Source organism: Limanda limanda, chromosome 5 (genome assembly GCF_963576545.1).
Source record: "Limanda limanda chromosome 5, fLimLim1.1, whole genome shotgun sequence".
Classification (NCBI taxonomy): domain Eukaryota; kingdom Metazoa; phylum Chordata; class Actinopteri; order Pleuronectiformes; family Pleuronectidae; genus Limanda; species Limanda limanda.
This window is the reverse complement of record NC_083640.1, coordinates 21226920-21239188: the sequence shown is the minus strand read 5'-3', so window position 1 is coordinate 21239188 and position 12269 is coordinate 21226920. Positions and strand designations below refer to the sequence as shown.

Genomic DNA, 12269 nt, shown 5'->3' with positions numbered 1-12269 from the left:
GATAGTAATTATACCAATATAAAAGCAGTATATGGTAATAATGGCAGCAACAGTATATATAATAATAATAGTAATGGTGATATAATAATAGTAATTATAACATGTACACATGTATAACTATGTGTATATAGACTTATGTAAACAAGAATATACAGAGAGTATGATAGTAGAAGTATGAATATGAATATAAGTATTTGACTATACAATAGGTAATATAATATACTATGAGTCTAAGAATATGTAGACAGAGTGTGCAAAAGACAATATTATTGTATAAAATGATATATAATATCAATATGGTGTATATGAACACATATCACATATGATGTGAAGTAAGTGTATATGGAGCGGAGTGTTGTACAGGTCCACAGTGCAAGGAGACAGGTTTAGTGCAGTTCTGTGATGGTGGCTCTGACAGAGGTAGATGAATTGTACAGTCTTATTGCGGTTGGGAGGAACGATTTCCTGTATCGTTCCTTAGAGCAGCGGGGTTGAATGAGTCTGTGGCTGAAGCTGCTCCTTAGCTTGTCCAGGGTTTTGTAGAGGGGGTGAGAGGGATGGTCCATGATTGCCAGCAGTTTTGCCAGCATCCTGTCCTCCACCACCTCCTCCAGGGTGACAAGCTTAGAGCCAACCACAGACTCTGCTTTCCTGATGAGTTTTCTCAGTCTGTTGGCGTCCTTTGCCTTGATGCCCGCACCCCAGGACACCACAGCAAAGAAGATGGTGCTCGCCACAACAGACTGATAGAACATCTGCAGCATCTTGTTGCAGACGTGGAAGGACCTGAGCCTCCTCAGGAAGTAAAGCCAGCTCAGGCCCTTCTTGTAGACGGCCTGTGTGTTGGTGGACCAGTCCAGTTTATTGTCCAGTGCGACACCCAGGTACTTGTATGCCGACACCACCTCCACATCCGTCCCACCGATGCAGACAGGAGAGGGCAGGGGCTTGTTCCTCCTGAAGTCCACCACCATCTCCCTCGTCTTCGCCACGTTGAGCTGCATGCAGTTCTCCCCACACCACTTCACAAAGCGGTCAACCAGGTCCCTGTACTCAGCCTCCCCCCCGCCCTCAACACACCCCACAATGGCCGTGTCATCAGAGAACTTCTGTAGATGACACGACTCAGTGCAGTGCTGAAAGTCAGCAGTGTATGTGGTGAAGAGGAAGGGGGACATTACAGTTCCCTGGGGGCCCCCGATGTTACTGATCAGACGACCAGACACACAGTTCTGTAATCTCACAAACTGCGGTCTGCCCGTCAGATAGTCATCGACCCAAGTGATGAGGGGAGCCTGCGTGCCCTCCAGTTTGGCCTTCAGCAGTCTGGGCTGGATGGTGTTGAAGGCGCTGGAGAAGTCGAAGAACATGATCCGGACTGAGGTGTTGGGTCTGTCCAGGGAGGAATAAGCCTTCTGCAGCAGGTAGATGAGTGCTACATCAACCCCAACATGGGGCTGATATGCAAACTGCAGGGGGTCTTGTGATGGGAACTGTTAAGGCGTGTTTTTTTATCCTATATAATGAGAGAAGCCCATCCAAGATTTTGGTTCAATCAAATGTTTTATTTAAAGATACAATGAAAAGTTATTCATAGCTATGGACAATTATCACAGCCTATGCTAATTAAGTTAGCAGTAGGAAGATGAAAATGGCCCCGAACAGAAGGGGTTTGATATAGTTATAACAGTAGATTTGATGTGATTGGTTATGAATATTTGGAGGGGAGTCACCGCTAATCACTTTGGATCTCCCTTATTGGTCCAGCCGCAGTCCCACGCCTCTTGTTACCGAATCCAGGAAGTGACAGCGAGCAGCTCTCCGTCATGCACCTACGCTACTCTACCGGTTGCTAGGGCAACTCTATCTACCCTGACAGTCTGATGTTGTCTCGTAATTCAGCCTTGAGTAGAAAGTGTCTTGCTCTAGCCATCTTGGCTGCACCAACTTATCCATAACAAACTCTCTTCGACTCTCCTATCAGGACAGCTGTTAGACTGGCCATCCTTGTGACGTACAAACATTATTAGCAAATTCCAAATATTAAATATGATAAGCGAAAGGTTGAAAATAATGATTTGTATAAGGTAATGTTATTGACCCACTGCTCCTACCTCCCCTTCCGCCTTTATGAAAAGAGTCTGTGCCATTATGGTTTGAGAAGCTATTATTGTGTTATTGTGTGTCTGCTCCATCAAAACAATCTTGACTGTGAATGTGTAAACATTCGCATCCTCGAAACTAAACAATGTCATACTGACTTTGCCCCAGAAAGGACAGCTCCTTGAATTCTGTCTGATGTTGAATACAGCTAATGAAAATATGCTTTAATATCCAAGAAGTTAATTATGAGGACAACTAAACGATACATTATTGGCACTAAACAGCAACGGTTATTAAATTAATTTGTATGTGCATTATATCTAGCTACAACTACCTCTAGCTTTATTATTAAGAGTTCTGTCAGACACAACCTATAGTTAAAAGTTTGAAATTCCTAACAGACCCTCTTTTCACACCGTTCAAATCGGTGTGACCACCTACTGGGAATTTCATACACTCCGCAAACCCTTCATCCCATCCAGTGCAAACCCGTTCTCATCCTCATCATCATCATCAGCATCTCCTTCGTCTTCAGCATCCTCAGCTTCACAGCATCAGCTCAGCTGGGGGCATGAGGCATGTTTTCCTCCCTCCGAGCCTTGGTGATCTATTCAGTAATTTTCAGAGTCTACAGCCATGTCATGTCATGGTACGTAGAGGTGGAGAGGGCACTGGTCACCCAGCCACCAGGGGCAGTTTGGAAAAAATGTCTTTCAATCACTTCCTATCAGTACACACACATAACCCTTTTCTGCAAGCAGCAGGTCCAGGGCCATTCAAAACAAAATTATCAAGAATTGTCAGTGAGGGTTTTTCCAATTTTAAGAGTCAATGATCTGGATCTAAGCCTTGTAAAGATCCTTTCGTGGAATTGATACTTGCCCACAGGCCAGGTGTTTTAAGCTTGCACTGTACCAAGCCAGGCGCAGGGCGTAGTCGGTCGTGGTGGAGGAGGTGGAGTTCACACTGGATGAGAGTTGGTTTGTGAAGACATGATGCCCAGATTCCAGAGTTTGAAAGGAAAACAAACAGAAAGATGATTAATTTACTGCGATGCGTAATTTTGATTAAAGTTCTATAAGCTTATAATTAAAGAAACAAACTAAATAATCGAATCAAAACATACATACCCTCTTTTGGTAGTCAACTATTTCATAAAACTTTTGAGGAGTGGTCGGCCAAATCAGTGGACATTAAAAATAAAAGGTTAAGCAAGTTGAATTTCCATAAGCAGCAGATATGACAACGTTTGAATATTTGTGTTCAAACCATTTTCCAAAATTCATTCGACTGCTCCATAACACGATAATTCAGAAGCTTTGACATCAACCTGTCCTGTGATAAAACAGGAATCACATACAAAGGACAAATGTATGAGACATGAGATTCAATCAAACATTTCAGAGTTGTCATCTGAAACAGTTCAAAACAATTTAAATAAAAGTTATTCTGCCACAATTTTCTTCATGATGAAATAAAAACCAAAAATAGAGCTTAACATCCCCTTTCAAATTAAGAGCCTTAGATGTTAAGATGTGTATAAAACAAAAACAACAAAAAATAAAAACCCTCTCGCCTGAATTTGAGTGTCCAAAATAAATTTAAATATGATTATAGATATGACATTCTATAAACTGTGTAAACACAGGGGCTTGTATTCTGGCTTCTGCTTTTCATTTAAGATGAAACAGGCTATGTGTTAAAGTGTCTTTGACCTCTGACCTTTAACTGGATTTTAATTTATTCTTCATTGAAATGGTGAAACATAATTATTTTTAGGACTCTCAAGAGTCTTAACAAGAGTTACTTGGGGGTGAATCAAACTCCTATCTTAAAATGCCCTGTACTCAGTGGTCAGGGCTTTGAATGGCCTATTTACATCTGTATGATCTTTTAGTGTTGTGAACTGCATGTATCTTACCCATGTCCTAAGTTCTCTACCAGTGCTGTCGTGTGTGGATGCCACCAGTATTTCTATGTTATTCTGAGTCTGTTTCCTACTGATGTGTGTTGGTCCATTGGCCGCTATATGAGAAATATCTGGGCTAGTTTGGATTGGAGATTTTTCTGAGTTTGATCTCTTCTTCGGAGAGGGCCTCACAGTTATGTGGGGCCTGTGTGTCCGCTGTCATTTCATTGGCCATGTTGACAGGTTTAGATTCAAAGGTGATGTCAGGCTGTTTGAGCGCCTGAGAGATTTGGATTCGGGCTGGTGAAAAAGAAACTGCCTTAAAGTTCAGAAAATTCAGTGATGCCGTGGTCCGAGTTGACTTTTAGGGGAAACATTCCTGGTTCCTGGTTCCTGGAGCCGCATTCACCATCGCTCCCGATACTGCTGCTTCTGTGTCGACCATGAGGGGGATGGGCTCTCCATTGATTTTACAGGTCACTATGGGGTCTAATTGGGGGGCATGACGTGACCTGTTGTGGACATTGGCAACTTCATTGGTCAAAGTCGTTGCCGTGTTCCCCGGTGGCAAATGGCCTCTGGTGTGGCTGCGAAGGCATGCCTCTTCCTCTGCCTCGACCTGGGGGGCCTCTGTTGTCAGGGCCTTGTCCTCTGTAGGGGGCTCGTGGTCTTCTTTGTTCCTCATTTGGGCATTCTCGGGCCCAGTGCTCAAGTTGGCCGCATCGGTGACATCCAGCATTTTGGTTCCTCTTGTTTGACCTCGATACTGACCAGGGCCGTACCCTCCTCTTGGTCTGAATGGAGGGGGTTGACCAAATGGAGGCATGGGTTGATTGTCTTTCGATCCTCATAGCCTGCGCTACTGCCTCAGCTATTTCTAAATTTAATCCTGACACAGCAGCCATCTGATTAAGGGGCTTGTCTTTCTTGTTGGGGTTCCTGTCGTGCGCCATTTCGTTCAGTTGGGCCTTCAGTAGCTTTCTCTCGCATGATCGCCAGCAAGACTCAGACTCCATCAGGCGCCTTTGAATCAGGGAAAGCTCTTTTTTCAGAGATTCTCGGTCTGCTTCAGCTTTCTTCAACTTCTGTTTGAGCACGAAAACCTCTTTCCCTCTCTTCTCCTCTCGTAGCTCCTCCACTGACAGACGAGTCTGCAGCTCTTTGAGTTCTCTCCGAACGGTCAGTCGTGACTTTTCCACTTCGCTGAGGTTGCGTTGCAGCTCGATACTCACTCTCCTGTGGCTTTCTGCTGCATTCTGAGCTTGGTTGAGATGGCGCTTGCCATCCATCACCTCGCGTCTCAGTGGTCCAAAAGTTCAAGCGTATTATCAGCACGAGACTGAAAAACGATACTCATCTTTCGTAGACTCTGGACTTGACGTTCGTCATCACAGGCTGTGTCTTCCAGCTGAGAGAGAAGCTGCATCATGGTGGTGGGGGTCTGGACAGGGGCGGCGGCCATCTTTCGGGATAAAACAAACTGTTTTCGAAAGGTTATTATTTATTTTTCTTTAGCCTGTTAATAATAATACCTCCAGACCAGCACACTTCAGTATTTCAAACAGAAGGTTCAGACTCAGAATATACCAGGTCATCCACCTATTATCCACTCACTGTTTTTCTAGCGCTGTGACTCGTTGAGGAATGTGTGTGTATCGCGATGTGTTGGTCGTGTGGGTATGTCAGGGGTGTTTATCTCTTCTGTAAAATAAATAAATTTCTTAGTGGATGAGAGAGAGGAAAAATAAAATAATAATTCCAAATATAACAATAATAGTAATAATTCAAAATCAGAATCAAAATTTAAATTTAGAATAATAATAATAAAAAATTGAAAACAATAACAAAACAGATCAAAACAATACAATACAAAAATCAATACAATATTACAAAGACTAAAAAGATTGAAAAGATTAAAAATATTAAAAATATTTACGAATATTTGTAAAATATAAACTAATTAATTAACCAATTTATCAATCAAATTCAATGATGTCTACACAGTTGTAACCCGAGTTTTAATGTTCTTAAAGTTTCCCCAGCTACCAGATGGCAGGCTGAAGCCTCTGGTTGTAATTACTTTTATCTAACCCCAGATGGTGTATTGAGTCAAATGGCAAACATAAATTCAAAAGATCTAAATTCTCATCCGTTCCTAGTTCCAATTGGATGACTTAAGCTAGTAATAAAAATCAGCATTACAGCATTTTTATCAAAAAACACACTCAATATTCCCTCCTTTGACACAATTATCTTAATTCATTCAGTTGATATAATCGATAATTGTTTCAACATAAATTTTATGGAAAATATACTCTAAGAAGAAAAAAGGTGGACCATAGATTGATATTCTAAAGGGGACAGAAATATTTCACCTTTACCCCTGTTCTGAGGAGAGCAAAACTGACCTCCACTATTTAGTTTCACTGTGCTCACTTTATCAGAGCCTAGTTCTCCATAATACAAAACAAAGACACTGTGAACTTATTCATTATCAACAAAGCCAAGGTTGAGGATGAAGCTTTGTACGGGTCAAATGGCTTAGATATACTAAAAAATATTGACAGAAAGTGCACCTTAGTGTGAATCGTTTTAAAGAAAAAGAAAACAGGAAAAAAACACTGCCAATTACTATCTTTTTTAATTATATATATTTTAAAAGGAGCAAGATATCACTGGCCAGATTCATCTCACTCCTAAAGATCTTTCTTCCTCCTACACATAACTTTATCTTTCTTGTCTTTACTAACATCTCTCAAACCTTCAGTCAACATCCTTAATCTTTCTTTGGCAAGTCCTAAACACATTTACCCCTCCCGTTCCATACAAACAACATACATCCGATGGCAAGCGCATACTTCTAGTCTAAATTCCTATTTTTTATTCTGTCTCTCTCATTCGTTCGACCTTGCCTCTTTTTTCTCTCGTTACACACACAAACACTCCTACTCCCACACACATCTGGGAGTTCTCCCTGCACACAAGCACAGGGCGAACATTCACAGCCAAGCGTGCTCTCTGCCACGTTTTTTTTTAAATTTCGGGCAGAGACCGCACTCCCTCTTTTGAGATACAACGGGCCGCGCCCCAACGTTTTCTACCAGTCACTCAGTCCAACAGCCACACACTTCCATTCATACTAGTTACTTCACATCCTCTCTATTTTATATAATCAATAGTAGTATAATAATTTTTATTTAAGTAATTTCCTCTTTCAAATCCTTATTCGTAACATCCTTCCGTTATTTGTGTCCAATTGAAAAGATGGTGTGTATTTTGGGGATTCCAGGCAGCACCGATTAATAATTGCCCTTCTACCTCTGAATCAGACAAACCCACATTTAATTAAACCTCTACGGTTTCTGGAAATCTTAAATAGTCTCTGATTTCTAAAAGTGAAATACACAACCCAATTGTTTTTACAAAACTAAGCCAGATTCAATCCTCTCAGGTCTTTGTGTCCTGAATGATAAACCAGATAAGCAAGCCAAGTTGTTTAAATTTATATACACAGAAAAAGGGGAGGGGGGGGGGGAGAGATAGCAGGAAAAAGGGAAACTCCCTTGTTTCAGCCTCAGTGCTGTGTCACGTATAGCTTCTTTACATAAAATACTTTATTAGGACAAAACACTCAACTCACATATAATAATATTTTATGATCTAGGCGTCTTTAAATGTTTAGGCTTGACACAGGCAACGGTAAAGTCTGTGTCCCAGCTCCAGTCTCATCAGTACTGATGCTGGGGCAGACTTATCATATATGATTACTTGTGTCGCACGGCGAATTTTAAGCTTGATCAAACGTTGCATCTGGTTATTCAGACCCGGCCCCGTCGAATCCCACGTCTGTTACAGAATAACAAAATTATCACAGCTGTTTTATCTCTAATCTAAGGGTCGATCCAAAAGCTGTGTCTGAATTCATTAAGCGTCTGGTCTCGTCATAACAGCGCTCATGCCTTCAGTTTGACATTATTTTCACGGATCCCTTCTTAGTATTTGCTTCAGGCTCGATTCAACAGTGTATCTGGCCCGATAAGCACCTGTTCCCGTCAGAACCGGCACTCCGCCTCCAGATTCCACTGTCATCTTGTAACCTGAATCTCTATCTTTAGGTCCGATTAAACAACGGTGTGTTTGGCAGTTAGGTCCCTCACTCTCCTAGTGCAGGCTGACCACTTCATCTAAAACCACACCCTAAAAAGTTTAGGTTGCAATGCAATATTTGCAAACTGTTGTTTAAATCGTCAATTTACTGAATCGTGCGCCAAGATCTGGGACTTCTATTCCATTCTCATCACTTTTTCATTGTCCCTCTATTTAATTTTTATTTCCTCTGGTTTCTTACATCACTTTTCATTGTATCTCAAAACACACAGAACTTTATTTATAAATTTTACCTCCTATCTCCTCTACGCATTCTCATATCTATAACAAAATGGCCCCTTATATAGGGGCCTAATTAAGTAGGGAGAAACCATTCCCCATGCCGCGAGGCTCTCCCCTTGACAACACCCCCCTGTTTATCACTATCCCCATTATTCTTCTACATACCCACAAACACACACATCCACTTACCAACACCCCCTCATCCCCAATTCCAACACCCCACAACAATCACATACCCCAATCCTCCCACACCCACACTAATCACCACTTGGATGGCCCCGGAACTATAAATATGGTGCGTGTTTGCTGGGGAGGCCTTTTACCCGAACACCCTGGAGACAAGAGAACTGGTGAGTAACATTACACACACAAACACACACTATTGCACCTTAACTCATGTCCCTCTCTTTGCAGGTGCATGTGGCCACCACAGAACCCACCAGCACAGACCCACAAAGGACAACAAATGTAACACCAATCAATAACGGTTAACTGTTTTTTAAGTGTGCAAATATACCAATAAAGTGCACTGTTTACCAACGCCTGTGCAATTATTAAAGTGTATGGTGCAATATTCCCCCACCCCATCTCCAGCTCCAGGGAACGAAGTTCTCTTCGTTACAACACCAAACAAACTATATACGCAGCCCAAGATATAAATGATTACTCCTGTTCCGTAGGCTGGAGAGTTTACTACACCATCTCACAAATACTGTAGAACTCAAATTTTTTCTTTCTGCTCCACCACATGTAAGTACTTTTACTTTAGTATTTCCACATTATGCTACTTCGTACTTCTTCTCCGATACATCTCAGAGAGATATATTTTATTTTATACTGCAGTACATTTATTTGAAAGCTTTAAAGATGAAGATTTTAAAACAATGGATAATATAACAGTTGTTAAAACAAAGTGTTAAAGACTAAACAGATTTTCTGGTTTTGAAAATGTTTTGCTTTTGAAAAAGAAATTACATTTTTCTATATGTCAGTTTGTTGAAGGTTTTTCTTACTGAAGTTCTCAAGTGCTTTGATGATCCATCTCACCACAGATCAAAGAGAGAAACAAACTCTCACAATATATCTAATATAAAACTGTTTATAATAAATTTGATTGTAGCTCAAAGTGATTCAAGCTGTGGTCACATGTTCACGTGGAGCCAGATATGAGCATCATGACACACATCTGCAGGTACGTGTTATTTGAAATGTATATGTTCATGTGGCCTATATTTAACACTACAATGTGCACGACCGTCAAACCCTCAGAATGAAAAGGCAACGAAAGAGCTGTGACCTGTAGATAAACACGACTGAAGTCATCCCCAGACCACACTCTTCTCCTCACCTCAAAAAGCCACTGTCAAAGTTGAAAGTCTAGACTAACAATGCTGGAGGGACTTTCAAAGTTTTAGTTTGTAACATTGGTTATTTTGAAAAAATTATAAAACAGAACCAAACACGCTGTATATGAATTCCCTCCAATGTTTATAGGGAATTCATATACAAAGCTTTCCTTCATCCTAGTTTTGTCCAGGACACAGGCTGTTTGTTTTTGCCGTGTATGAAACAGGGCTAAACAGTGAAATGAGACCCAGTTCTGTGTGAGTCCTCCTTTTTTCACCTATTCCAGCCGTGAAGTCACTGACCACTGTTAGATGATCATCATCAGAACCAGCTTTATTTACCATGTATGTGTACAAGATACTAGGAACACGACTCGGGTTAATTTGTGTTCAGTGTACATACACAGATACAAAGACAATTATCAACAGAATGCAAGAAACTACCTAAATAAACTTTATATTATGTGCAATTAGAGTTAGATTGTACAAGACAGAGGTGCAACCGGAAACAAGATGTGCAAAGGTGGACAAAAACTATTAACTTCTAACTCATACTACTACTAATACTGCCTACTGTGACAAGAGGACGAAAGTGCAGAATACTGCAAAAGTGCTACAACAAATAAGGACATTAACCTTCTCTTTTTCTTCCATGAACACCTGATCAAGTTCATTTTCAGGCTTTATTGATGTCTAACTAATGAAACACCAAATAATTTTTATGGATTGACAAAATTAACTTTCAAGTTTTTGGCAGCTAACACATGAAATGGGTTGCAGACTGATTTTCAGCTTCAAAGCCTTCTCGAGTTGAACAAGTTTAAAATTGCACATTTTTTTAATATGACCAAGTTTTTATGTTATGAATCTGTTTGTGAAAAAATTTAAAAAAGAGTCAGACCGGTTTAGCAAACCCTGAAAATTCTGTTTAGTTTAGTTCTATGTGATCTTTTCAATATCAGGACAATAACATGTTATGATAATATAAACTGATTAAGATCATGAGTCATGTATTCTAATTGCAGGCTGTTGTTGTCTTTAAGCCTGTTACTTCACTTGGTGACCTGATGTCCAGGGAATAACAGCCACAGGAGAACGTGAGCTTGTCTTGACTGTGCTTCTTAAACCAGAGCAGAAGTAAACCCTCTCAGTTGTCAGGTCTCAGTGGCTCTGCTGCTGCCACTCGTCACTGAAGACCTGAACTCTGTGCTCACATGTGTGTTCTCTGCACGGATGAGGAACAGCAGCCTGCAGGGCCTGTCTCTAGCTCTGCCCCTCACCAGCTTTGGCAATGTGTTGTGGTTTCTTTTCAGTGTTTCCTTAGCTTCCAGCATCATCTTCCTCAACATGTCTGTGTTTGTCTCCATACTGCTGAACAGGGCTCTGCGCAGCGAGAACCGCTTCATGTACATGCTGAGCACCTGCTTCAGTGACCTCTGCACTGGCGTGTCTTATTACTATGTGGGTGTCCTGGATGTGAAGGAGAACATGGACTCCCCTACGAGAACATATTTAATGGTGCCACTTTTTGGAGTTATGACCTACACGGCCATCCTGGCCGCGCAGGCCGACAGGTACCACGCTGTGGCGTCACCTTTCCAATACTCGCGGCGCATGACGCGTAACAGAACCGTGGTGGTCATCTGTGCGTACTGGCTCTGCGGCTTCCTCCTCGTGGCTGTGAGTAACCTGGTCTCAGTCGACGTGGCCAGACAGATCTGGGGCTTTGGCTTGTTACTGAGCAACATCTTCACAGTGACTATAATGATTGGACTTAACATCAAGCTGTTCATCGTAGCCAGGTTCCAGCTGGAGAAGGAGCCACCCTCCGTGGAGAGGGACACCAAGCGCTCCTCGGTGTATCTCATACTGGTGGTGGTAATGTTCTTTCTGGTTACAATGCTTCCCGTCTTATGTTATTATATAGTCTGTATCTTCTCTGGCTCGTGTTCCACCTCTAAGAATGATGCCACCGACCCTCTGCATATTTTACCCACAATGAACGCTGCCCTCACCCCCATCCTGTACATCTGCGGCTGCGCACCGCTCCGAGCCACGCTGCTCACCAAGGTGTGGAGGCCCTGCTGCAGGAGGAGGTGAGAGAGGCTGGTGAGGGAGCTGCCTGCAGATGTGTGTCATGATGCTCACATCTGGCTCCACGTGAACATGTGATCACAGCTTGAATCACTTTACACATGTTGTCGAAAACTCACTTTTATTGTTTCATTTATGTGCTTAAAGGCTTAGCAGTGATCTGAATGTCCCTCCGAATGTTTAAGAGTTATCACATATTGCAGATGGAGTGTAATACATATTGCATGTTTTGTACTTTATGCCTATAAGTTTTTAAAATATTAAAAATTAGATCTTCCTTTAAATCCATAAAACAGCAAGACGAATATCCTAAGTGTTTATTTTTCTGACAATAATTCATTGAAACTTGAAATTGTTTAAAAAATACTTTCCCATTCTCTTCCAGTCTCTCCACAAGGCTTGTGTCCTGGATGACTCGGCCCCATTAG

At 41.6% G+C, this 12269-nt stretch overlaps 1 protein-coding gene across 1 annotated transcript; it reads left to right on the top strand.

Moving 5' to 3' along the window:
- The first annotated feature begins 10980 nt into the window (after positions 1 to 10980).
- On the top strand, positions 10981 to 12269 carry LOC133001420 (thyrotropin receptor-like). Its single transcript, XM_061070994.1, has 2 exons — positions 10981 to 11843; positions 12239 to 12269. Exons 1-2 carry the CDS (start codon positions 10981 to 10983, stop codon positions 12267 to 12269), a joined length of 894 nt encoding a protein of 297 aa, XP_060926977.1.

Bases quoted from the DNA above. Each gene is read 5' to 3' on its own strand.
- LOC133001420 (XM_061070994.1), top strand. From the start codon at position 10,981: ATGAGGAACAGCAGCCTGCAGGGCCTGTCTCTAGCTCTGCCCCTCACC. The intron at 11,844-12,238 runs GTGAGAGAGGCT...TCTCTCCACAAG, and splicing joins AGGCCCTGCTGCAGGAGGAG to GCTTGTGTCCTGGATGACTC.